The 26875-nt window shown below is 41.9% G+C and overlaps 3 protein-coding genes across 3 annotated transcripts in view; 2 read left to right on the top strand and 1 right to left on the bottom strand.

Annotated features, from left to right (window-relative positions):
* Positions 1–51: 51 nt before the first annotated feature.
* LOC104925014 (ankyrin repeat and SOCS box protein 9) lies at positions 52–8049 on the top strand. Its single transcript, XM_010738529.3, has 8 exons — positions 52–101; positions 3237–3503; positions 3627–3706; positions 3796–3903; positions 4204–4354; positions 4606–4740; positions 7011–7217; positions 7316–8049. Exons 2-8 carry the CDS (start codon positions 3422–3424, stop codon positions 7504–7506), a joined length of 954 nt encoding a protein of 317 aa, XP_010736831.3. The 5' UTR covers positions 52–101; positions 3237–3421; the 3' UTR covers positions 7507–8049.
* Positions 8050–10175: 2126 nt separating this feature from the next.
* On the bottom strand, positions 10176–23999 carry mospd2 (motile sperm domain containing 2). Its single transcript, XM_019263166.2, has 15 exons — positions 23823–23999; positions 23660–23717; positions 23106–23261; positions 21349–21435; positions 21089–21243; positions 19814–19874; positions 19691–19729; positions 19465–19589; positions 18805–18981; positions 14860–14978; positions 12525–12618; positions 12225–12321; positions 11536–11656; positions 11274–11376; positions 10176–10736 (listed from the first exon to the last, which is right to left on the bottom strand). The coding sequence occupies exons 1-15, from the start codon at positions 23853–23855 to the stop codon at positions 10584–10586; spliced, it is 1578 nt and encodes a 525-aa protein (XP_019118711.1). The 5' UTR covers positions 23856–23999; the 3' UTR covers positions 10176–10583.
* A 558-nt stretch (positions 24000–24557) lies between these two features.
* The window catches only part of fancb (FA complementation group B), a 7469-nt gene continuing 5151 nt past the window's right edge, over positions 24558–26875 (top strand). Inside the window, exons 1-3 of the mRNA XM_019263164.2 lie at positions 24558–25464; positions 25541–25696; positions 25777–25866. Of these exons, the coding sequence (XP_019118709.2) occupies positions 24574–25464; positions 25541–25696; positions 25777–25866 (1137 nt within the window). The 5' untranslated portion in view covers positions 24558–24573. The remainder of the gene's footprint in view (positions 25465–25540; positions 25697–25776; positions 25867–26875) is intronic.

Here is a 26875-nt window from a genome sequence, read left to right as displayed (position 1 = left end):
TTCCATTTAATCCCCGCAGTTGTAGCTGAACTGTGCCACAATGCAAGAAGCCGACAAAGGACTGCTGTGTGGTAGAAAGAGACTCAGAGTCTTAAAGTTTGGTGAGTTCAGCAAAGCTGCTGTTCTTATTCATTTATTCACACTTTTATTTATTTATTTACACTCAAATCTAATGAGACATTTTGGATTTGATACTTTGTTCAACCCCTGAGAGAGAAAAAACTGCTGATTCATTACAAACCAATAAACTCCATGCAGTCATTTATAACTCAATCAAGATGGAAGACAAGAACCTGCACATTCAAATAATAATAATAATGATAATAATGATAATAACAAATAAAATAGATAATATATCTTGGATTTACAACTGTAAACATGGATAATTGATATATTTAAAGGTCCAGTGTGTAAGATTTACAGACAAATATAACATAGTTACTTTAGAATGAGACTTATATATCTACAGACGTGGATCATGGATGGACCTAAGCCGGACCGAATGTTAATTATGCACAACTTTAAGCTTTAATATTATTTGAACAGGTGAGTTGTATATAAATTCACCCTCAGTGCAGTTGTCATGAACGGGGAAATTAGCTACAGAGACCAAAAACTGTTTTTTTGTACCAGGCTGTAAACATGTTTATTTCTGCTGTGAAGTTGGACATTTTAACATGGGGACTCATGGAGACACTTCTGGAGCCAGCCTCAAGTGGACGTTTGAGGAATTACAGTTTTTAGCACTTGCACATTGGCTTCATTTCCCAGCCATGGAGGTTGCAGCTTGGTTTCCAAAGTAGGCAGACTCTATAAATAAGGTGTTTTTCAGGGCTGTTGTAGAGAGGAAAGACATGGTGAGACAATCAGCAACTACAGTGCAAGACACCATCGATCAATAAATGATCGAATCGCTTTACTAAAAAAACATAAACGCGTGAATACAAAACAAATATGAGTAAAAACAAACATGAAAGAATAACTCAAGTTATCAGTAAAAAACAAAACTTTTAGAGTCTCAACCAAAGTGAGAAAAAAAGAAGTATGATGCACATTTGATGTTGAGTCTTCCATCACTGGAGCCTGACACAGTTTTGTAGCCGATGACCGAGCTGGTTAAAGTCCATCCATCTGACCCATGAGCCTCAGCGTGTGGGTGGTTGTAAATTTAGGATTTCATAGATTTAATGTGGAGCCTGCTGGGCCTGATGGGAGGCCCACATGATAACCCTGGAGGCATTTGTGATCGGTAAATGGTCAACACCTATTAGTTCTGCTGCCTGTTGGGTCATGTTTGTGTGACCACGGGAGCGATCTTCTGCATGGTGTTTCAGACGGATCACAGCATCAGTTCTCATGTGTTCTGCAGTAATAAAGGTGTACAAACGGATGTCGGAGAATGACGTGCAGCTTTTCATGAAACAGTTGATATGCAGCGGACGTTCAGATGCAGGAGAGGTCACGGCAGCTGCTGATCTGCCTGCTTGGAAAAAGATCTGAGGAAGCAGGCTGGACGTTTGCAGCAGCAGATTTATTTGGGAAACAAAGCATCAAGGCCTTTCGTTATTCAGAACTACATCGAGGGCATTCACTGAGTTTGTACAGTGGCATTCTAATCCATACGCACCTTCACTGACAAGGCACAAAGTCAATTGTGTGGCAAGCTTGTAGCCTGCTGCCAAGGATTAACTGCTCCCTGAGGAAAACAGTTAGTATTGACTTGCTGTTTAAAACGTCTGCTCTCTCTTGCTGCCCTCTGCTGGTCTGCACACAATAGATATGGCTGCTACTGTTCATTTGGGAATAGCTGTGTGTGTGAAACCATTCATATTATAGTACGACATCTACAGTAGCCTAAATCAATAATTACCCGTAACGCAGCTGCTGGCCGCACGTCAGACTGGATTCATTTCGTTGTCGAGATACAGATGTTGCGTGTGGGAACTTAATTAAACTCTTGGTTGTTCCCTTCAGGGAGGTCAGAGGTCAGGTTTGTCCGAGCTGCTTGGGATTCAGTGTTTGAGGACTGAGGTGACACATTAGGAGAATGAAATTCTGTGTAATGCAGATACTTTTAATGTTTGCAATGCACTAAAAAGTTATAATAACCACCACAAAAAAACATGTTACAGAATTTAATTTAAGAGTGCTAATATTGATTTATTGAAAGACATTTAATACTAGCAATGGTCACGTTGTAGAAACGAACTAAATCTTTTTAACCAGAAAGATCCTTTCACCCCCTCCTTGTAGGCCTCCCACCTAAACACGTGCAAAGACTTTTACACGACTGTGACATCCATAGAACAGTTTTTTTTTCACAGCATTTAATTTAATATTTGCTCTCGGGGTGTAAAGATAATATCAAGAAATGTCACACTGCATTCTGCATAAAAATACGCTCTGTGATAATAACAGGATGTGAGGGATTTGTGAAAGAGAAATAACCTAAAAGGTGAATAATAATTTATTTCCACGCACAAATAAAGATTTTTGTTTACAACATTCTTAAAAGCATATTTACTTGTTTTCCTTATCTGAAAAATAGGACCTAAGAATATGCAAATATTCATACTTTTATAAACATTTACTGCTAGACAACAATGCCTCATAAAACAGGTTTCACACCTGTGTGTGTGTGTGTGTGTGTGTGTGTGCAAAGAGGGAACGTTCCCCTGAGAAAACAGTCTTCTGGTGTCAAACTCTGCACGAACAACGTTCTGTATAGTTAATGTCAAACATCCACGTGAAGCAACAAAGATCAAAATACATTTTTGAGAAAATCTGGAAATAAAAATATTCAGTGGCAGCCATGTCAATATCACACACACACACATAAAATGTTAAAGCTGTGTGTGTCTAACAATTTAAAGTATAATAACAGCTGTTTTCATAAACTCTCGCCAAGGATATAAAATAACCTAGAATGGGTTTAATGGAAAATAAAGTACTGATATGTCCTTAATCAGGCGTAAAAGAAATAAAACTATACACTATATCTTTAAACGTAGCAACTCATTATGAGTTATCGTGTAAGTATTTAAACCAATAATTACACAAAGCCTTTTCTAACTTTATGCATGTAGTCGTTTCCCTTCATTATACTCTTAAAACCGCCCATCTCCTGCTGCAGAGGATGGGTGTGGATGAACAGTGTCAAGTTACACACAAATTACTGAGCTGGTCAACAGGTCCTCTCTCTCTCTCTGCCCCTCCATTGGCTGAAACCCAAACAGCCACATTCAACCAGCCTGTTTCCTGCATGGCAAACACTTTTTGTGTGTGTGAGTCAGAGGAAATGACATCACAGACCTGCCACAAACGTAGTGAAAACAGATGAGGACCAAACAGATTGAGATTCGGTTTTGACAAAGGAAAAACTTGCAGACTAGAGCAGGTTTTGGACCAGCCACTGTCAACAATGTCTACTGGACATGGAGAGACACGGCGGGACGCTGCATGTCAAAGTGGGGCTGTTTTTTTCTCAAACCCTTTGATGAGTGGTGAGTAGCTGCTGGCAGTATATTTACTGCTTCACCATAAATACCAATGCATTTTAAATTCAAGCCATTCGAAAGCATGACACTGACTAAAACGTGATTTTATTTTTTAATATCTACACCTAGACGTTGAATCGGACTGGTCTCCTATTCACGATGCTGCCTTTAATGGACGTACCCTTGCCCTGCAGAGACTCATTGCACAGGTATAGTTGTTATACTGCAGACAGGACTCTAAGTCTGTTGTGCATATGTGCATCTGCAGCATTTCAGTGATTTTATATGTGGTTCACAGGGTATATGTGTGAATTTGAACACGCTGGACCAGGTTTCTCCACTCCACGGAGCGTGTATCCAAGGCCATGTGGCTTGTGCCAAGCTTCTGATGGAAAATGGGGCAAATGTTAGTAAGACTTTATAATTTTAGGTAAATTTAACATGACCTCAAATGAAAACAGTGTGTTTTGTGCCTGCATTTAAAAGGAAAACAACCATATCAATTATTGCAGGGTTTAACTTTGTGCTGCTGCATGTTAGTGAGAAATTAACCGAATACACACACACGTGCACATGCATGCACAATAACATATTAACAAACCTTAATCTGGCAGATACAAAGTCTAACTGTGCTTCTGCTTGTTTGACTTCTAATTAAAACTTTGTGGATCGTTTCTGGTGAATTGTTCTGGAAAACTCATTACAGGTAAACAGTTCAACAGTGGATGGACAAACTCCCCTGTCAGAAGCTTGCGCCCGGGGCCATGTGACCTGCGTATCGTTGCTCCTTCAACATGGAGCGACTCCCTCAGGGACCAGCCAGTCCAGCTCTCCGATCCACAGGGCCGCAGCTAAAGGTTAGAGGTCACATTCCACTGCGTACGCACGGATAATCTATGCTGAACCAGTAATAATCAGTCGCTACAAAATGCACAGAGTGCCTAAACACGTCTGAAAAATGCATAATGTGTTAAAAAAAAACAGTGTGTGTTGTTGCCTACAAAGTAAAACGGCTGCATATTCTTCCACCCCGGTGCAAACAGATTTCAAAGCGCATCCTTTCAAGTCGTCACTTCTGATTGTGATGATTCTGGTAAACTCTGTCTAGGTCACACAGAGTGCATCGAGCCTCTCGTTCGGCACGGCGCAGATGTGGATCAGTATATCGACCAATCCGGTTTACCTCTCCACGTTGCCTGCTCCAATCAGCATCTGAGCACTGTGAAGAAACTGCTGCAGCTTGGTGAGAATAACTAATGTTATTGTTTTAGGTTGATGGGGGGCACGGTCAACTGAATGATGTCTAACAGGTGGATAGACATCTCTGGGCCCTAAATGACCTCAGTGTGACATAACGTAACTCTGCGGAGAGATTTCTGTTTCTGACTTTTCTTCATGCACAATCCATATAACCTAAAACTAGACACATTTTCCTTTTTGGTGCAATAAAAAAAAAGGTTTATGATCATTTCTATGTTTTGCCTTCACCAAAGCCGAGTGTGTGATGAAGAGAGGGATTACCACTTCAAAATATTTAGTCAGAGGAAAAACAGTTAAGTATTTCATCTCCTTTAAAATACATTTTGCAGTTATTATGATTCTGATATGATATAATTCTTATTATTTTTATTTTTATACATGCAACAGGGGAGTCCTGAACAGTGAGTGAAGACGATGTTACCACAACACAAGGGCTTAATAATACTGCTGCCAAAAAACTACGACAGCTTGTTGCTAGTACACAGATCATTTACTGAAGCAGAAGTAATAATAACATAGAGTAAATATACTAAAAAACAAAAAGATAGTAAAAGTTCTGCTTTCAAAATGTTCCTGTTCACTTCAGTGATACTACCATGCACAAAAGCCTCCTCTTAAGTATAATATATAATATTTAAAATAATAACAATAAGTAAATAAATAATAATATACATGTGTTACGGGAATTTTAAAGAAAAACCCTTAAATAAGGAGGATCGGATTCAAAGCATCAAAGTTTAAGTTGAATTTATTACAGAGGGTTACAGAGAAAAAGGCTCCGTGAGGAGCTCTGACAGTTGGTTCTTATACATTTTCCTAAAGATGGGCTGTGTCAACCCCTGTAAATTGTTAACAGACAATTTGCATATAAAGCATCTAAACAGTTTTCTTCAACAAAATCAGTAGCCAGTATGTCCCCAATCTAGATATCATCTCTCTGACCTGTCCCTAGGCCCCATTCTGTTCTCAAATCCCTCTATTCATACATTGACCTGAACTTTACGTTACCCTGCCAGTCTCAGTAAAACAGCAATAAAGGGAAATGCCTTCAAGACATGTAATAAATAGGAACAAACATCATATGAGTTAAAACATCTAACTAGCTGTGTAACCCTGATTTTTATAACAACATGCTTTATCATAGGTGTGTAACCAGCTGTTTAATATTGAACTATTCATCTTACTTGGCACCAGAAAACAGGAAGCTGCTTAATAGAGTGCAAACATGTTGGCATTGATCAATAAAAAAGTTACTAAAACAGAGGCAAGAATGGACTGTCTGCACCTCCTCCATCAAACCACTCAAACACTGCACTTAAATTAATGAATATATACTGCGTATTTAATTCAATTAAATTTACTGAAGTTATCTCATGACACTTTCCAAACAGAGTACTCTTTATAATATTATCCACAGCAGAACAGCACCAAAACAATAACTAACTATAAACTGTAATGGAGATATGGTGGCAATAATGATAATAATAGTAATAATAATATATGTGTAGTGGACGTCGTGCAGGACCACAGCAGCAGCCACGATCCACGAGAACCTGCTGGACGACAGAGCACAGAAACCCAGGGGAAGAAGTTTAGTTAGTACCATGCATTAATGAGGACCTAACTATAAGCTCTATCAAAAGCTGACTCTTAAAAGTGTGTGTGGGAGTTTGTTCCACAGAAGAAGAGGTTGATAGCTGAGACTAAAGGAACCACAAGGAACCCAGCATCCTGAGAGCGCAGTGTTCTGGAGGGGTAGTGAAGTACTATGAGCTCTTTTAGACATGATGGTGCCTGACCATGAAGGGCTTTTGTAGGTGTATGTGTACAGAAATGTTGGGGAACAGGGTGTGTTTTGTTGGGAGTACTTTTACTTGTCATACTTTAAGCACATTTTGCTGATACTCACATACTATGTGACATTTTGAATCCAGGACTTTTTCTTATATAATGAGCTGAAATCTGTTGGAAAAGGAGAATATTAAACACAAATACCTCAAGCCTTTATACAATTAATGCTCTGTTTTGCATGAAGTCAAATAAATCATTTTTGGGGGGGGCTTGCTGATTTGAATATTCACGACTTAAGTGAGTGCAGTCTCGCTTGGAAATGGCCTTTTTATGTAAGCAATGAAGAGGATAAGTTGTGTTGTGTGCTCCGCTGTGGAAAAAAAGACAACCTTTAACTGAACCGCCCTCGCCAGTTATGTAATGCGAGGACATCACGCCTCATTAGTCTCTGCTCTCCTTCAGGTGCGAGCGTGAACAGCGGCGTGTCCGGTCAAAGTGTGTCTGGGGACTCGCCGCTGCACATCGCAGCTCGGCTGTCCAGCCCCGAGTTGGTGTCTGTCCTGCTCGACCACGGGGCCAATCGATCCCTCAGGAACTCTGAGGGCAAACAGCCGCTGGACCTCGCACCTCCCAACAGCCTGGTGGAGAGGTTGTTGAGACAAGCAGGAGGTATTCAACCCAAACTAACCAGGTAGCCTCACTGTGGGGGTATTCCATGACTTTTGCATTAATCAAAACATCTCTCTATCATGGTGATGCCTGCACAGGAGTCTCTACTCTGATGCAGCTGTGCCGGCTGCACATCAGGAGAACTGTGGGCAAGCAGAGGCTGGATGGGATTCAAAACCTTCACCTTCCCACAGAAGTCAAACGGTATCTTTCCTACCAGTCAGACACAAGGGGAGCCCAAATGCACCGAGTAACACAGACTATGAGCGGTGGAGGACTTCGCTGTTAGGTCAGCAGGGGGTGTCCTTGCATAATCTTGGTGGTGAGAAGACTTTACAGTGGTTCATGGTTGGGATAGTAATTCACTGTAATTTTCCTCTGTGACAGACCTCTGTAAACAAGCTGATACTTTTGAAGCAAGTGTTGTAAAATATTCATAAACAAATAAGCGTTTTAAAATGAGAATACGGGCTCATAAGGTCGAACAAATTGAGGTTTGATATAATAAAATATCTCTTTAATAACACAAGTCTACACATTTAAATAAAACAAAAAGGTTTTGATGCTGAGATGTTTTTTTTTTCTCCCAGACATTAAAATCTCATATCCAAACGTCCTCATGTCCCGTACACGGAAGTTTGTTTCTAATATCATGACCAAAAAAAGCTACAAAGCTGCTACATTTTCACTTTGTAATACACTGAACATACACACAAACCTCCAGAGGTTCAAGCTGCTAAAAGATCATTTTTTCCTTTCTTTGTTTTCTGTGTAGATATTGTAATATGTTTGTAATGTACTGTATGTCTACACACTGTATTGTTTGCTGACAGATTATGTTTGAAGAGGAAATAAACATTTTTTCTGCATAAGGACTGTGACAAAAACATGCTTTAATAATATATCCGAGCATGGGTTCGTGTTCGTACACGGGGTGTGTGGATATATTATGCAAATGTAATCCCTAGAGTCTAAAGAGTATATTTTAAAGTATACAGCACAAGGACCACACGCAAAGACCCCGAGCATTAAGTGAACAATGAATGCAAAAAGATGACACTGATGTATTCATTGTGTGAATTAATATGATATAACCCAGTTCAGTTGAGAAGAGCCACGAGGATAACAGAGAAATGGAGCTTTGCAGATGTTTAAGTGAAGAATCAAGCGTGCATTAACTTCTGATTTTCTCGTGGTGCTGTGATACTTCGATGATAACAACCTGAGGAGGAGAGATGCCACAGCAGCAAAGATGTATATCATTTTTATTCCCATTAATTCAGATGAATACGTGTTATTTAGGTCACCGGCTCCCTTCATGGCCCTAATCTATTATTTACAATGTGCCGGCTGATTTCATGGTAATCACTTGGTTATCCACCGCCTGAAGCGATGCAAAATACATCCATCTTTTCTTCCTGATCCTCTCAATAGTTTTGTCCACACAAGTCACATGAATACCGAGTGTGTGTGAAACTCAAAGACCTCGCTGACCTCTTGACCCGTGTGTTTGTCTGCGCATACGGCCAATCAGCCAAGCAGAAATCAGGCGATGGAGTGTAATGAGTGTTGATTTCTATCACTTATTTACAGAGATGATTAAAAAGGGCAGCGCGTGGTACTGTAGTTCACCCTGAACTCTCTCTCTCTCTCTCCCGTGGCGACGAAAGCAACAGTTGTGCGGCTTCATCTCAAGCCAGATCTTCTCATTAACTCCACAATCAATCCATCCGCGTCCCACGTCACCACTTGAACCAAATCATCGTCCCCTCAAACACTGCATGAGTGCCCCGAGGGGAGGGTGGGTGGAAGGAAAGGAAGGCCACACGTTTGAATCGGGTTTCGATTTAACTGGTGTTTAATGTTAAATCAATACTGCGGATGTACAATATCCACCGCCTGTAATGAGTGAAATATAGACAAACGGGTGAAATGTGTGTCTGGTAATCAGTGTCAAATGACTGCCCAGATTATTTTCCCACTATAAACCATCTTGGAAACCACCGGTGACGTTTTTGGTCCGTGCAGTGCACAGGTTCAGTCTGTTACTGTGTGGCACTTAGATGCACTTAAAAAATAAACCCACCTATGTGAAAGCTTTTACTTTTATTCTCCAGAGGAAATCACTCCATTAACCCCCAATTTTTTCCCCTCCTTCTTTTTTTAGTGCATAGGCACTTTCTACCCAAATAGCTCAAAAGGGAAGTGGAAACACGTAATGCTTCGCGTTTCACACCCGAGTGCACATGCTCACTTTAAAAATATATCCTGGTTGTTCTACAAACAGCTTATTGATGGAGAGGTTTTTAAAAGACAGAGTTCAAATAGGATGAGGTACAAAAACAAGCGACGCCGTGCACATCTTCAAGGAATAAACCAGTGTTTTTAATCAACGTAGGATCAGTTTACTCGTTATTGCATGAGTCACTCTAATCATCCCTTCCCTCTTTGAATGCGAGCAGCCGCCACCTACTGCGAACGAGCCAGACAAACCCCTTATGTGCACACACATCTAATAACCCCAGTTGTGATCATTCCTCGTGCGACTGCTCACATCCCGATTTGCTCTGAGCTGGATCTTGTTATAGATATCAGTGTTTTCCTACTAAGGCTACAAGTGGGTTGAGCCGTGTCCTTGTGCTCGCCAGTAATTGCTTTGGTATTTTTAGTTTGCCAGCGTCGGGGTAATTAAAACAAATAGAGGGGTGAGGGGGGGATATAGTGGGAGATCTCCTGTGGCTCCTTGGTCTGAGCGAGGAGAGGTTTAGTAAGGTCAGACACTGCAATGTTTTCAATTAGGCACCTCTGTACTAATGAGGGTTTATTAGAGAAGTGTGAATACTGATGCAAAGCACGACTACAGAGTGACCGAAGCATCGACATCTGAGGATGAAGGCGGCGGGCAGATGTTCTTTAGTTCATCTGTGCCCGACCTAAGAAAAGAAGCGTCAACAAAACGACTGACAAAAGTGTTTATTTTATATTATGTAGATTTATACAATATAAAAAAAGAATTATACATCATGATCACAAAAATAACTGTGACTTCTTCAATAAATACACTTTTTTGTTTTCCATGATCGACCTTAAAAAACAACATTACTGATTTCATGTCACATTGTTAAAAGTGTCTCTGTTGTATTTTACGCTCAAGTGCCTGAGAAGAGACAGGTACAATCTCTTCATATAACTTATATTGTCCCTAATGCGGCCCTCCTCGCCTCCATGGCAGCGGCCTCTGAGGACGGCGGAGGAGGCTAAGAGGAGGAGGAGAAAGTCCCGGATGACTGTCCCCTCAGGCGGTCGACTGTGGTCCCACTGGAACCTGGTCTGTGGTTGACGGATGCAGGCGGTAGAGGGAGCAGGTCAGGACTGCCGCTGTGAAGAGCCCAGCATGAAGAGACACAGCAGGTTCAGCGCCACAAGGACCAGCACCAACCCGATGAGAACCTTCTGCACCCACAGACACGTATTCATCTTCTGCTCCAACCGCGAGTTGCAGGCCATCACTCGCATGAGCTGGTGGGAAAAGAAAACGAGTCACTGAGCTGGTTTATCAATCTAAAAACAACCTTGTAATGAAAGTCGTGGAAACAAATCAGACTAGGGATGTACGGTAAGTTAGAGGGACAGTTTCACATGTTGGGAAACACATTTATTCGATATCTTGTCATGAGTTAGACGATGGCTCTGGAGGAGGGAGGCGAATAGTTTATAGTTTGGAAAGACACTGAAGTGCAACTCCCTGTTTTAGCTCCATAGTTCACACGTAGACGTGACGAGCAAATAAGTATATTTCCCAACAGGTACAAACATAAACTAGGTAGCTGTAACTAGCATTACACACTTACAACCTACACATTATACTCACCAACATGAAATTTAAGTTATGATCCGCTGCCTGCGTGTACGTTTTTGGAGATAAACTGTTAGATCTTTATTGGTTTCAAGTCTAGAGCTTGTAAAATATTGTTTGTAAGTGTTGAAATATTGACAGACACGAGTTTTAAACAAACATATCAACTTAAAGACAGTAAAGTATTGTGGAGGACTCACCGCTGTGTTTAGTTCCTGCTGCCCGCTGCTCACCGTCTCCACAGGGCTGTCCCTGAGAGGACTCGCTGCAGGCTTTTCGCTCTCCAGAACATGACAGCGCAATCTGTGGGGAAGTCACAATCTAATGAGCAGAGGCCACCGGGGTGATATGCAGCCTACAAGTCCCAACTGTCACAACTGTAACGAGAACCGGTGTGGCAAAACAGACCAAACGAGACCGAGAATGCACAAATGCTGACATGTCTAAATTAAGAATGTGTACCTGTGTTCCATGATCTTTGTTTTCGATACGTCTTTCCAGAACTGTGCGAGTTCTTGTGATCCAGCGTTCTCCATCTCTGCAGCCATGACCAAGAATCTGTCCTGCGGAGAGGCTTGAGAACCTGCAAAGGAAAAAAAAAAACATAAAAAAAGTCATGGCATGAGTACAATGTGTGTTGCTGTTTGTAGATCTTAAATCATTGATGGATTTTTTTCGGGAAGAAAATATTGATTTTTTTTCAATCTGATTTCATAAAAAACAGAGTTAGAGAGGGTTATTTTTCTTTCCAGTGTCAAGGAAGAATTTAAAATCAATCAATAACAAAACCAAGGTAGCTGACTCAGAAACAGATTAAGTGCCAGCATAAAAGCTCTGGGGGGGAAAAAAACAACCCTGAAATAGGCAGGGCTGATTCCTCTCTTACATGCAGCACATCATAACACACAGCTGACATCTCCGCTGCTTTGAAGGCCCGCAAAATGTTTTTAACTCGCGCAGCACTGACGGCCGTCTGATGGTTTGTTTTGGGGGGCGGGGGGCGGATGATTCTTTTATCACTCGTGAAATATGCATGCCAGGCAAAGAAAACTGGCTGCCGGCACTTTGGGGGGGAAAAGGTAAGAGGCCGGACCGGATTTGATTATTCTGAAGTTCAGCGGGAGTTAGAGTGCGGAGCTAAAGTGCAGTACCTCCGTGTAAGGACACCACTATATCTACTGATGCTCCTGGTTCACAGCAGCTGCTGCTGGGCTTCACTCTGTACTTCTCAGGCGCCGTGGTCCGGACCTGTGGACACGACAGTGAGACGATGAAATGTCGGGGATAATTGGCCCATTACAGTTTTTATAGCACACGCATGATTTGTCAACCAGCCTAACAGTTTAAAACCCATAAAAGATTGCAATCTAATCTAATTCAGTCTAATCTAATCCAATCATTTCATCATGCGTTCATTACAGCAGCAAACCACACAAGTCATTCACGCTCACCTTGAAGGCCACTTGATTTTTGGTCACATTGCTCAGGATAATGAGGCATTTCTTCTCCGTCTCCCCAGAACCGAAGCTGAGCTCCTCTGCAGGGCTGCATGGAGAGAGAGATGAAAACACACACTGTGAAACAGGAGCTACATTAAAAAGATATCTGGGTGGAAACTAGAAGCTCGGGTTTAAAAATAACCATCATTTTGTGTCTATTAGTGTCTGTTTGTGCACTTCAATATTGATGCAACTGCTAGATGCAGCATCTTATGTTTCTTATTAATACAAACCGCTGTGATTCCTCTGCCTCGCCGTCTGCAGCGTCACTTTCAAAGACAGGATTTCTGTCGAGCGCGTTTACTTTAATCTAAAACGTTCTCGGGGAACAAAATTGAGCTGGTGTTTGCACGACAAACAGGTGGTCAAGACTTCTTGGCGGTGGCGCGGTTGGTAATTTTATTTTTTCATTTTTATTTAGAAGAATGCATCGCATACAGTTTTCTCCCCACCCATCTTACAAGCCAGGTAACAACGCCTGCCTCATCATTCCAGTTGATGATGTGCGTCTGTGGTGCATATTCCCACATATTTACAATTACTCGTATCATCACAAACCAACTCTCACACAATTAGTCGGTTAGATGATGGACCGGACCGGCCGGTTTCAGCTTTCAGCAGAGTTAACATGTTGTGATTTGCTTGATTTCAAGAGAGATTTATAGCTCTCCCTCTGTCAACAAGGTCTATTATTGTTAATAATACTATATCAGAGACACTCCTTCGCTGTCTCAGCGGCTGACTGAGAGTCAGGATAACGAGAGAAAAGGTAAACAAACATGAGGTGTCGTGAGTGGTATTGAAGAGTGAGGACCAGAGTGACATTTGCAGGCGACCAAGCCCCTTCAGGAGAGCTGGGTTTTAAAGATGTAGTAGCCGAACAATGTAATGTCAGCAGACTTAAGCAGAAAAGCTAACATGGGCTGTTGAAAGTCTGTCTTGTTTGTTGTTTTGTGACCGTCTGCCTGCTTTCATGCAAACATTGTTTTAAAATAAGTGTTTTTTTCTTTCCGGCTATACAAATGAATGCAAAAAAATAAAATGTGGCGGTGCCATCGTGACATTAAAAACAAAATTTGTTTTGAAATTTAGAATGAAAGCTGATTTTGTGACAGCGAACGAGGGAAAATCCACAAAATTTCCCAACGTGGAACGAGTTCTCTCTGAACGAGCGTCAAATGAGGTGAAGTCCATGGATTTTTGGAACTTCCAAAACACTAAACAGTGTTGATGACTTCAGCCTCAGTGAACAGTGAATAGTTATAGCAGTGGAAGGGGGGGCGTTAAATTGGCCGAGGGGAAACAAGCAAATGGATTATAATATTCGGTTCACATGTATAAAGCCTTTATTAATGCAGCTTGGCTATACTTCATGGACCAACACTCCCAAGAACAAAGATTTTTTCTTTCTAATGCCTTCATGTGCTCTTTTTCCACCCCAGTAAAAACAGCTGTAGACTGTCTGGCACTCGCTTGAGCTCAGAGTTAGTCTTCGGGCTCGGGAACCCTTTTGGCGAACACAAGATCAAAGCCCCCCCCTCCCCGAACTCTTAAATCCTACGGCCTCGATTTAAGGCTAACACAGCTCAGAAACATAATTGCATTTAAGGCTCATTTAAATCTGTTTATCACTATAATTCACAGCCCTGAGCTGTCAAAAATCCTCACATCAAAGCGGTTACAGAGTAAAAAAAACACAGCTCCGGTGGACGATGTTCACGAAAACGAGGAGTAAGACAAAGTGTGCGAGTAACCAAACAGATCATTGTGTCGTTGCTGTACTCCCTTTTCAGAGTCGATGCTTTCAGTTCAATGAACGCTCAATTAGGATGCGTTTAATGACACGTGCGCGAGGTGACGAGCGCTCCCGTCTTAATATTCAATCGATCATTGACCGGCGATTCTCGCTGAACAATCGATCGGTAGCATCCTTTAAAATTCCTGCCACACGTGCGACCGGATCAATCGGGCTGTAAATGTACAAACACATCAATAATAGCTTTAAGGCTCCGAGCCCAATACGCAAGAGAAGATTTTTGTCAATATGTACAAGACGAATTCAATTTATGTCCATGCACTCCAGTTCATTAGGTAGACCCAGCTAAAATACAGTAATAGTCCTGCACTATATCGATATAACACATATATAATGATCAGTTTTTATTGAATATATCTACGCAGAAAGGAAAGAGATTAAAGTCAGCCACAAGTGTCCAGAGAACGTCTTGTTTTTCCTCTCTAACGGCTCAAAACAAGGTTGGAGGGAGGCGCGAGCAGGATGACCTACCTGACATCCAGCAGAGGGCCTTTGAAGGTCGTCAGTGGCTTCCTGACTCCTTTGGTCCTGGTGCCTGCGTCTCCTCTATCATTGTCCTCTGACCTCAAACTGTCTTCCAGGAAATTCACCTGAAACAACAACAAAAGAGCACTTAATTAGAAAACGAGACTCCCGAGCGCAGATAGTGGGAAATCACGTGACCCTTTTTTTTATCTGGTTCCCTCCGTGAAAATGAAAAATGCTTGACCTTTGGCCCTTCATGCGGAGAAAGCTATCAGTTAATGAAGTTCTTGACAGTTGTCTGTTATGATTAAAGTGTAGAGTTTTATCACAATGAAATCTTTCTTTCCTTTAACTCTGACCCTGACCCTTGTTCCCGTTATATAAAAAAAACAAACAGCATGTCCAATGCAACAAAAATAACCCATGATCTCATGACTTTTGACAAAACAGAGAGCGAAAATAGTTTAAGCAGACCAAAAGTCATAGTATCAGTCATTCATGGAGAGTTTCACTTCAGGAAAACCGTCCACAAACTCTGACCTAAATCATCAGCAGACCGATCAGAAGACCGTTCCAGCAGCTGACAGGATAGGAATTGTGAAACGTCTCCATAATGTTGGATATTATAGCTACAAGTAGTTGGGGGTGGAGGGGGTTGGATGCTTTCACAGTGTTGCTGGCACCACGTGTTGTGTAAAACACACGTGGAGGAGGGAAAGGGGGACAGAGGTGAGCGGACTTTGCATGTGATGGGCACATTTGTGACTCATGGGGGGAAAGGAGGAGGTGGAGGAAGTGTGTCATTTGCTGTGATAAGCACGTGAACGTGTTAATTTACGGCCACAATGAAAAGACATGAAGAGATAATCAGCTGCTGATGAAATGTCTCTATTTATTTGTCATTTTTTTAAAAGCGCAACACAAATTTGGGGGAATTTACTAAAAAAAAAAAAACATCCTCAAGTAGTTAAATATCAAACTTTTTGAAATCGTAGGCTGAGTCATACAGATTTATGATTAACAGTACAGTGTCTTTGTCATATCAAAATTACATTATAGATTAACAAAGAACAAACAAAACAATTTATTTTAAAAACAAACAAAAAAAAACACTGTAATGCAACAAAGAAATAAAATAGACCATAATTAAACATCTTCTACACATCATGTGTAAGATATGAAATTCAAAAGACAAAGAAATCATTAAAGATTTTACAGTATCCTTAACGGAGATTAGTGAAATGCTCATTAAAAGGAAGTGTCTACTGATTATACAGTACATATTTAAAAAGGCACAGTACATGATACATGATAAGCACTCTCCAGAGTCACAGACTCTGGTAAAAGAAGTTAGAGGACAAGGCAACTTCTGTTAAAAAAAGATGCCTCAAAGGCTAAAGGAGGACAGAGACGTAGTGCTGAGGGGTTAATAATTTAGTCTGCTGCGATGTAACGATGATTACCTTCATAGTTTCTTTAATCTGAGGTGAGAAGGTAAGACGTTCATTGGCAGGAGTGTTGTGCTGTTCTCTCTGAGCTGATTATAGTGTGAAATGTGAACGGCGAGTGTCTCGCTCGGTTCAGTGTTGCGGTACATTATTGTGCAAAAAAAAAAGGTAGGCTACTTCATTTAGCCTACGTCCATTGAGAAAAAAAAATGTTGTGCTCTTTGAAAACAGTGCAGTGCGATTTAGAGGGTCGAATTGAAAAGGGTTAGGGTCCAGGACGGGGTCAAAGGGACGAACGTGTAGGTGACGGCTCATCAGTCCACTGTAAAAGGGCGGAGGTGCACTCACGGTAATTTAGAGACATGTGAGTGCACCTTGTCTTTTTCCAGCAATGGCGATATCTTCTGGACTCTGAGCTCCGTGTGTGGGTGTGATCCTACACTTTGCCTTACCACCTCCAGCCCTTGTTTCAAAAACAGAGGAGAAAGGCAAATTAGGTTCCCGATGGCCGTCGAGTTGTCAGCAGCGGTGCTGCCTGGAACCCAGAAGAATTCAGGTCGGGATGGGAAGGGAAGGGGAACGGGGTGGGTTGGGTCGGGGTGGGGAGCGTCTGTTTATTTAGACAAGCTGCAGAGAAAAAGCCGGGCAACAGTACTGTGGAATGCGTTCAGGCGGGCTTCGAAGTGTTGAGAGGCTGGTAAGAAACGCAGTCTGATTCCTAAAAGCTGAATGAAATGACTTCACTGTGTGCAAGCTGAAGATTTCAAAGCACATGAAGCGACAGACACCGTGTTAGAACAGTTACAAACGTCACTCGTCCCCCCTTTGTGTTTCTTTGTAAAGCATCTGTTTACGATGACATTTGTTCTTTGGCAAACGTCCAACACCGAAGCCTTCAAGGGATGAATGAGCCCTCGGCCAAAGGGTGGGGTTCCTTCGGTTTCCTGGCTTCAGTTATAATTAGTGTGTAACCTTCACGCGGTGGCAGTATGAACGACATTCAGTTGAATCACTATACAATTAAAGGTTAGAGTAAAACCTCAACAAATCCTCAAACTCATCTGATTGCACTCATATTCACGTGCGTGCTTATATTTCACACGCTGTGACTGTATGTGTCACAACACGGTTGTGGTTGTTTAACTCGTTTCTCTGTCTAACCTGAAAAGTACCTTTCTCTTTCCAACAGAGCTGACTCAAATGTTTTGATATGCAACACCCCAGAGGAGTGTGGCGCTTGTTGAAAACTGCTGCTGCGTTTAGTGTCTAGAGATGAAATTAGGCGACGGTGCTATTCACCTTTTCTCTGGGGTTAGTGTCTCAGAAAAATATGCCACAAAGAAGCTTGAGGTGATTCACATCTTAACAAACTCCAAACTTAGACTTAACTGTAGATTATTACTGCGGCTGGCTTATTTGCATATCTCTGCTTTGCAAATCTAAAAGCTGTTGTGCATGACCAATGTGGTGTTTATTAAGACTTGTTTGTTTGTTGGGGCTTAGCAGACTCATGGGAGTAGCTTTGGGTGATGCAGCACCATTAGGTTTCCAAAAAAAAAACAGCTTCTATAAACTACATCACAGTTACGTCCTAGTCTTCACATCGAATGTAGGTTAAGCTCAAGTCTGCTGCTCCACAACAAGATATGTCAGTAACAGTCACGACAGCACGCATACAAGTCATCGACAGGCATTGCCTTAACCCGGGCATAACCTGACACGACCCCTTTTAATGCCCTCCGTGTATTTCCATGCAGGCTTTCTCTGCGTACACCAGCCAGAAAAGAAGCTAAATAGATTACGAAGCGCTTTGTCCTGTAGGGAGTGTGTGACATGCACTGCGGTCTTCTTTGCAAGTAGGTCAGAATTTGGTGACACCAGAGTGAGGGGGCGGTTGACGTATTCGTCGTCTCAGTGATGGCGCTACGCTGGGGCAGCAGGGAAGAGCTTAAGTAACCACAACTCTGCGGACCGTACGAGGAGCAGAGAGGATGAGAGGAGCCGAGTGTGATGCGCGGGATTTAACTGTGGCCAAAGACATTAGGAGTCACCTTCACAGTGACAATGAGCAAAGAAGAGCTTAATGTCTTCCAAATCAGGGCATTACTTGCCCACTTAATTCACAGTCGTCTCTACGGAGTGGCTCGATTACACGTTGTAATCTCGGCGAGCGAAAGAAGAAACGGGACGTCGCGTCTTGTGAGAGATGGACGCCTTTATCGTGATTGGATCACTCTCAGCTCATGTTACACATGAGAGTGGTTACACTGATAGTTGTAGAGACAGTAGTTTAGTTTTAATTCACCTGACTTATCTACATTCTGACAGACAACGGGATCAAACGAACAGACCCGCTTACTGTGTCCTGCCAAAGTGACTTGCAAAGGAGCCGTCCTGCTTTACACGGTGGAGAAACGAACTGCTGATGAAGACATGCTTCCGTTTAAGTTAAGCTTAACTAAACTTTTAAAAAATAAATAAATAAAATAATAATAAAATGTACCTTTTTGGGCTTTACCGCGACCTCAGAGTTGAAGCTGGACTCTGAAAGTGCATCTTTGCCCTCCATTTCACCTTCTTTGCTCTCCACGTCGTCCTCGCCAACAATGGGTCCGTTGTCGCAGATGGGCGTTTGGAAGTCGTCGTCGGGAAGAGGCGGGTAGCTGTATTTGAAGGGATCCTGGACGGTGGCCAGAGAAGTCATATTACTACATGCATAATTTCGGCACATCAATTTAATTGAATCATCGTGAATGCTTACAGAGTCCCATGACTTGGATATGAATAAAAAGGAAATTCTGTTAAATAAATCAAAGCGGTGTTTACTGTTGGAGGAGTGATGAAGTGTCTGTTATTGTGAACTGACAAACCCGATCAACATTTCTTTCATCTAACGTCTACAAACCATAAAAACGTAAATTGCTAATAAAATATTAAAGATTTGAATGTGGCACAAACACTACTCGAGATGGCAAAACTATTTCTTAAAATGTTTCACGACATAATTGTGTTTCACTACAATATGATCCCAACAAAAGATGATTATGACCGGTTTTAATGAATACTGCATCTTTTATTAACTGTCTGGCAGACGTTTATTAATGCAGGAGCTAAGGCTATTTTGGAAATGTTGAACAGAACCCAGAAAGACATAATAGCATACCGTTCCACCCATGTGGGGTGGCAGGTACTCGGGGCCTATGAACGTCTGGATCTCGGATCTGGATGCAAACTTGAGCTTGCTGATCGCCTCAGGACCCAGCCATGACTTCACAATCTTCCACGCGGCTGAAACAGAGACATGTTTACGCTCGAGATGTCAGAATCACATCAATATTTAAAAAAAGACGTTTGTGTGAACTGCTGCGAGAACGCGAGCTCGCTCTCACCATTCATGATCCAAGGCATATCCACGATGATCATTTTGGCTGGAATGATACAATTCAGTGAGATTTAGGTTCTGAAATTCACAGGTTTGACTTGATGAATGTGGATAAACGTGTGTTACTTACATAAAAACTTTGGATAATACACTTTGAAGCAATTGATAATGTACTTCACGAACTCCATGTCCTGAAACACAAAGTGAAAAACACGGATATAAATAGCAGAGCCACGCAGTTGAAGCTGCTTCAACTATAAAAGACGCTTTATGGATTTTCAACAGGGAGAATGTTTGTTCACACTTAACCACCTCTAGATCTGCAGTGACCCACTTAACAGGAAATGAAAATTCATTACAAGCTCAAGCTGTGAATGATCCCCTGCTCAATCCCTCTCAAATCCTTTGTCTGAGAGGGACTCGAGGAGGTTAATTCGCAAAGTTTTGAACTCGCTTGTTCCGTCACACCGTTTTCATCGCACCACATCTTATCTAACAACTTTTAATCATTTCGAGGTGACAACCCTGCGAGAGTTCACAATAAATGGGTTAGGCTTTAATGCGTTTTGTCCACGTGACTCAAACAGATAATTTTAGCCGTGTGTTTAGAAAATCTAACAAATAATATAAAAGATATTAAGGTGAAAGGTTCTACCACCTTTTTTTTAAAGGTAAAAATGATTTTACTGTTTTATGTTGATCACAAACAGCAGACATGTCAGTAGATACAGCCTTACCACCCTGGCCAGGCTCCATAATTGGCTGGAAGCCTCATTGCTATGCAGGAGACTCACTCCCGAGGCTTAACGAGATCATACTGGCTACCCTTGCTCTAGCTCGCACTGCGGTTCAACTGCTTTCCAAAATGATCTTCTAATCTACTCATTCCATATTAGAGCCGCGCAGCTATTTATCCTTTTTTTTTGCCTTGCTCGTGTTGGTTTATTTGTATTTAATTGAGCCATTTTCTCCAGGAGAGAGAGCCCTAACCAATGAAATGCTCTCTTTGCGGGAGGGAGGGAGAGAGAGAGAGAGAGGGAGAGGGAGAGGGAGAGAGAGAGAGGGAGAGAGAGAGCTTCGTCGCCTGTGACACTGAGTCTGACGGATTAGACAGTCCACTCGAATTGACCAACGGGGATTTAAAGGTTACTTTAATCTCCAAAGTGTAAAACCCATTGAAGAGCATCAGTCCCTGCAAGACCACAGCTCAAAAACGGCAAGAAATATGAGGACGCTCAAGAAGCGTTTAAATGACGGCAAAGAAACTGACATAAGAGTGAAGCTTATTCAACGTGGAGGGAATGAATATGTAAAAAGAAGTTTGGGCTCGAAAGAAGCTAAAATGAAACCTGAATAACAGCATGACACGTGAATAAAATAAGATGACGGTGCGTCATGGACTCACTATATTGCTGAGGCCAGACTCTGCCATGTCAAACACAACAGTGAGCGGCATCCCGGGCTCTTTCTTCGCATACCGCTCCAGCCAAAAGGCGACATACTTCTTCTTGTCCGTGATTGTTTTGTTATCCTTCATGTGTAGCTTCACTTTGAACCAGACTAAAACACAGTGAAACAGAAAATGAATAATCAACATATAAGTGTAGAATATGTTAGAACATGCATGTTAGAATATGTTATGTAAGCAGGCCTGTAACTACGTACAGAGCTTGTTGCCCTCTTTGTCGTATCCGTGGAGATAAACGGCACCAGTCTCGAACATCCATTTGGGAATGCTGCTCTCAGTGAGATCTGAAATACACATGCAGACACACATTACTCTGTTATCTGATGCGTGTGTTGTTACAATCTAACTATTATCTGCACAGAACATGGCATTGCAAGCCAAGGGCTGAGGTCGCTTGTAAGGTTCCTACAAACTATTTCAATCTTAAATTGAACTACATAAAAAGGTGCAAAATAAACAGAAAATGTTTACTGTTTTTTAAGGATTTTATTATTTTTTAATCTTTATATTCAACAAAGCCACCTTGCTCTGTTCCTCGAGATGAGTCATTACATACATAAATATAACTAAAAGTAGTGTACAGCAACTGAAACTATTTAAAACAAATCACATGCACGTAGTATGTTTAATAGTTTCTGTTAAATGGGCAGCTGTACTTTCCCCGAGTATCTAGAGGAAGTCTCAACTGTTTGACTGAACCTTCTGCTGAGGATCCCAGTTTCCTGAAAACTAAAACTGTTCGAGCTGACAGAAAACAACACACTTGTCATCAAACAATTGTAAAAAAGAAAAAAAAAAGAACTAACAACACACGGCTCCAGGACACTAATGACTTGTACAAATCAAATTTCTTAAAAAACAACCATTTGACAAATTGAATTTGCTGGATCGAAGACTAAGAAACGGAAACGTCAAATTCCTCAAGAGTACAGAAAACAGTGCCGATTGTTCTCGGGGGTCAGCCTACGCGTGGAGATACGGGTGTTTAACGCACAATGACACTCTGTCTCGGTTCATCCCAGTGCAGCACAAAGAAAACTACTGATCTGTGTTGCAAGCTTGCAAACATCTAAATACGGCAGTGTAAACAAGTCTACTTTTAGGCGGACTGGATACTGACCTCCAGTATTTGCTTTGGGAGGGATGACGTTGTGCCTGTAGGACCATCTATCGTCAACGGTCATGTACCAAAAGCTGGCCAAGGACTAGAGTCATTATTCCTCTGCTAAATACTGTGACTGTCATTCATCCGTTTACAGCTTAATTAAACTGTATATAGTTTTTACCTCTAAAGTTTTTCTATTTTTAAAGATCTTAGCACAGGTTTAATTTAAATGCAGGTTAACTTTAATGTATGTTTACTGTAGTAGAGGTTAATTCTAATGTGTATCTGTATCCCATTCTGGATGTTTGAATTTCCCTTGGGATCAATAAAGTATCTGTCTATCTGTGAATTATCTTGTTTACTTACTTTCTGAACTTGTAGCTCTTGATTTAAACGACTATTTTATTTTAGGAGAACTTCCTGAACTACACTAAGTGTTTGAGAACTTTGGTGGCGTCTTTTGTTTAGTTTATAGTTTTTCTATTTTTATTTTTCTATTTTAAAAGATCTTAGCACAGGTTTAATTTAAATGCAGGTTCACTTTAACGTATGTTTACTGTAGTAGAGGTTAATTCTGTATCCCATGCTGGATGTTTGAATTTCCCTTGGGATCAATAAAGTATCTATCTATCTGTGAATTATCTTGTTTACTTACTTTCTGAACTTGTAGCTCTTGATTTAAATGACTATTTTATTTTAGGAGAACTTTCTTAACTACATTAAGTGTTTGAGAACTTTGGTGGCGTCTTTTGTTTAGTGAAAAGAAGCACGAAATCACTTCAGCATCAAAAAGGATGCACTTTCTGGTGCGCGTATCACGTTGCAAACTATCCGGCGCTGACTCCTTACCATTCAGACCAAACTCTTTTCTCCACTGGAGACTTTCATCGATCATTTTCAAGGCATCGTCGACAGCATAAAGCCTCCACGTCAGGTAGCCCTCCACCAGAGCATCATCGGTTTGAAGCCTCTCCACGTCTCTGGAGTCATATTTTTCTGTCGAATCTGTAAACATAACAAACAAACAAAAAAAAGGCAGTGAAATACAAAAGAAGGTCACTTTGTCCCACTTTTACTATATTTAAAATGTTGTCAAAGCCATAAAGATCACACTGTGCTTGTGCAAAGTCAAATTAAAGTCCAATCCAGTCTAAACTAGTACATGTTGGCCATGCAGAGCTCTAACTAGTCATCTGCTTGGGAGCTTATCTGGGCATTTAGGTCATGATGTCAGCAACATGACAAAGTAAACAGCTAACTAAGAACTAGTGGCACAATTAACCTTCAGATATGTCACGTTATGTAGACCGACAACAAGCAGAAATCAATACAAAAACTGTGAAAAGAGAGAAAGAGAGAGAGCTATATAAGTTAAAAGCAGCTTATCCTTAATAACTTGTTACCTTGGAGGAACTCATTCTTAAATCTCTGTCTCGTCTCTTCAATTTTCTTCTCAATGTCCTGCGAGAGAAAAAAAGAAACAGTGTCAGGAAAACGTCGCTCGTTTCAACTTGTATATATATATATAAATAAAAAAAACGGTTCTAACATATTTATATAAAATACCTGCTCTCCTTCGTGCTGGTCAAGTTCGGCCATGATTAACACTGTTTCCGTCTCCGTGCTCTCGGGTTAGTTCCTTATTGAGCTAAGCTAGTTAGCGCTGAGTGAAACTGGCGTCCCGTCTCCTCCCCTGCCGTCGCCATTTTGGCTCCGGCCGCGTAGCCACACCTCTCTCTCTCTCTCTTTCTCTCTCTCCTCCCTTGTGTTATGTTGTTTTGTTTGGAGGCAGCAGCAGCAGAGAGGATTGTATTAAAAAATCACAAGAAAGTCGTCAATAAACTCATTTATATAAATAAATATATGATTCGTTTAAAAATTTAAATTAACGCCAACTCACGACCGTTACTGTTTTTTTTTGTTTTTTTACCCGTGATGCACCTGGTTTGATTTCAGCTGGCGCGACGCTTCGAGTGGCTAACGGTCGATTACGAGCCGTTTAAAACGGTTAAAAACGGTTAAACTTCGGTTAAAAACGGTTGAATCTCGGTTAAAAACGGTTGAATCTCGGTTAAAAACGGTTAAACTTCGGTTAAAAACGGTTGAATCTCGGTTAAAACGGTTAAACTTAGGTTAAAAACGGTTAAATCCTCCTTTTATAAGTATTTTTTGGCACTAAATCGTCTATTTTTATACTTTAGTGAGACTTTTGTCATGAAAAGTGACCAGCTCCTTAACTGAAGAAATAACGTTAACTTGAAGCCGTCCATGAGGAGGGATCGAACCTGTGTCTAGGTAGGCACTAATATATTGCATAATGCCGTTGGGAGATTTGTGTCAAAATCCCCATCGGCTTTCCTTCTCTGGAGGTGTGATCTTATTTAACTGCAAGCCAGCTTCACTTACAAACAAAAGTGAGTTGGTGTACTGCTGCTTTTCATACGAACAGCAGGGCAACGTGTTCCTGAAGGCAGCACAGGGAGCTGCTGTCATCAGCAGCAAAACAACATCAGCCCACTTTGATATTGTCAAGTGCAGATGTGCCACAGATGTTCAGAGGAGAGTGTCCACCCCGTGTGTTTTGGTGACCAAAGGGAGTGAGAAGAAGGAGAGCTTCAGGTATAGTCTCCTCACACTGAGCAGCTCAAACACACTAGAGCCCTGCGTTAACTTCAGACTCCCTTATCACATAAAGGAGAGTGTGTCCATACTCCACGGCCCCACTGTGTTGTGGACCCACGCCGGTCATGTCTTCTATACGTCGCCACAGACCGGCGGAGAGGTGAGACAGATACCCATTCAGCTGTCCCACAGTGTCGCCGGAGAACTTCCCCTCCACAAGGAGAGGAGAGCGTTTGTCCTCGGACAGTCCACGGACCAAACCCTGGGTTATTTTGTCCAGAGTGGACGCGTGTTTGATGGCAGTGTGATTTTGCCTCATCCCTACGTCTGCGTCACACGGTGCATGCTGGTGCTCTCGGCTGATGAGGGTGATGGTAATGGAGCGGTGCTGAGATCTGAGGTGGTCGCAGCAACTTCTAATCGGCAGCTTGTTTATTTCAATGATGGCGTCGTGAAGGACGTGTGTCAGCTGCCCTTTGAACAACCCGAGGACGTTCAGCTGATCAACACAGGGAGAAACGGCTGCCTGTTTGTCGTATCTTTTCATCAGGGCCGTGTATGCGCTGTATGGAAGGAAACCTTTCAGGTAATGTGCTTTCAGTGTCTATGAACTCTTCTATATTCACTTTACAAGTCTTAACTTGTGACCCTCTTTTCTCCAGGTAGCCTCCCAATGGTCAGGTGTCACCTCGGTCCACGTGGATGACTTCTTAAGATGTGGGTCAGACCAGATGCTGTTGGTTTTTAAAGATCAAAGTGCAGAAGGACAGCCCCTGGAAGAATTCCTCCTCACTGACCTCTGTGGCATTTCATACGCTGTAAGGCATCATTTTTTTCCATCACGGTTACATTTATCTGTGACAGATGCAAGAGTGACTAACAGAAAATACATGTTTAGCGTTGTCAGGACGGTGAAGCCACACGGACGTCTCCTCCTCCATCAGAGAACTATCTCCTCACTCTTCAAGCGTTAGAGTCTAGACTACAGGTGAGCATTTATTTATTTATGATTTAAGAGAACAGTGGAAAAAAAATAAGGCAAAGTCAAGATAAAAGATGCACAATCTTATTTTGACAATGAAACATAAAAATAACAAATAGAAAATGAAATAAAATAAACACATAACAAGTCCCGGACAGATACATCAGTCCAGGCTCAATATGTTAAGCAGTCCATTTACCAGGAAACAACCACTATGCTGTTGTTGTCTCATGTGAAATTCACAGAAAACAGATCCCTGCATAACATCCAGTCCACCTCCACTTTCATTTCCATCCCACTCGTCCATACCACGGCCCCACGTGTTGTGGACCCACCCGGTCACGTCTTCTATACGTCGCCACAGCCGGCGGAGAGGTGAGACAGATACCCATTCAGCTGTCCCACAGTGTCGCCGAGAACTTCCCCTCCACAAGAGAGGAGAGTGTTTGTCCTCGGACAGTCCACGGACCAAACTCTGGGTTATTTCGTCCAGACTGGACGCGTGTTTGACGGCAGTGTGATTTGCCTCATCCCTACGCTGCGTCACGCGGTGCATGCTGGTGCCTCGGCTGATAGGGTGATGGTGATGAGGGGGGCTGAGATCTGAGGTGGTCGCAGCAACTTCTAATCGGCAGCTTGTTTATTTCAATGAGGGCGTCGTGAAGGATGTGTGTCAGCTGCCCTTTGAACAACCCAGGACGTTCAGCTGATCAACACAGGGAGAAACGGCTGCTTTGTCGTATCCTTTCATCAGGGCCGTGTATCGCTGTATGGAAGGAAACCTTTCAGGTAATGCGGTTCCAGTATCTATGAACTCTTCTATTTCACTTTACAAGTCTAATTTGTGACCCTCTTTTCTCCAGGTAGCCTCCCAATGGTCAGGTGTCACCTCGTCCACGGGGAGACTTCTTAAGATGTGGGTCAGACCAGATGCTGTTGGTTTTTAAAGATCAAAGTGCAGAAGGACGCCCTGGAAGAATTCCTCCTCACTGACCTCTGTGGCATTTCATACGCT

The sequence above is a fragment of the Larimichthys crocea genome, chromosome XVIII (assembly GCF_000972845.2).
Source record: "Larimichthys crocea isolate SSNF chromosome XVIII, L_crocea_2.0, whole genome shotgun sequence".
In the NCBI taxonomy this organism is placed as follows: Eukaryota; Metazoa; Chordata; class Actinopteri; family Sciaenidae; genus Larimichthys; species Larimichthys crocea.
This window is presented reverse-complemented; position numbering and strand designations above follow the sequence as displayed.

Bases quoted from the DNA above. Each gene is read 5' to 3' on its own strand.
- LOC104925014 (XM_010738529.3), top strand. From the start codon at position 3,422: ATGTCTACTGGACATGGAGAGACACGGCGGGACGCTGCATGTCAAAGT. The intron at 4,355-4,605 runs GTTAGAGGTCAC...AACTCTGTCTAG, and splicing joins CCACAGGGCCGCAGCTAAAG to GTCACACAGAGTGCATCGAG. The intron at 7,218-7,315 runs GTATTCAACCCA...ATGCCTGCACAG, and splicing joins GTTGTTGAGACAAGCAGGAG to GAGTCTCTACTCTGATGCAG.
- mospd2 (XM_019263166.2), bottom strand. From the start codon at position 23,855: ATGGCCGAACTTGACCAGCACGAAGGAGAGCAG. The intron at 19,875-21,088 runs GTGAGTCCATGA...TTTGTGTTTCAG, and splicing joins AGTCTGGCCTCAGCAATATA to GACATGGAGTTCGTGAAGTA. The intron at 14,979-18,804 runs GTACATTTTATT...TTGTTGTTTCAG, and splicing joins TCGCGGTAAAGCCCAAAAAG to GTGAATTTCCTGGAAGACAG.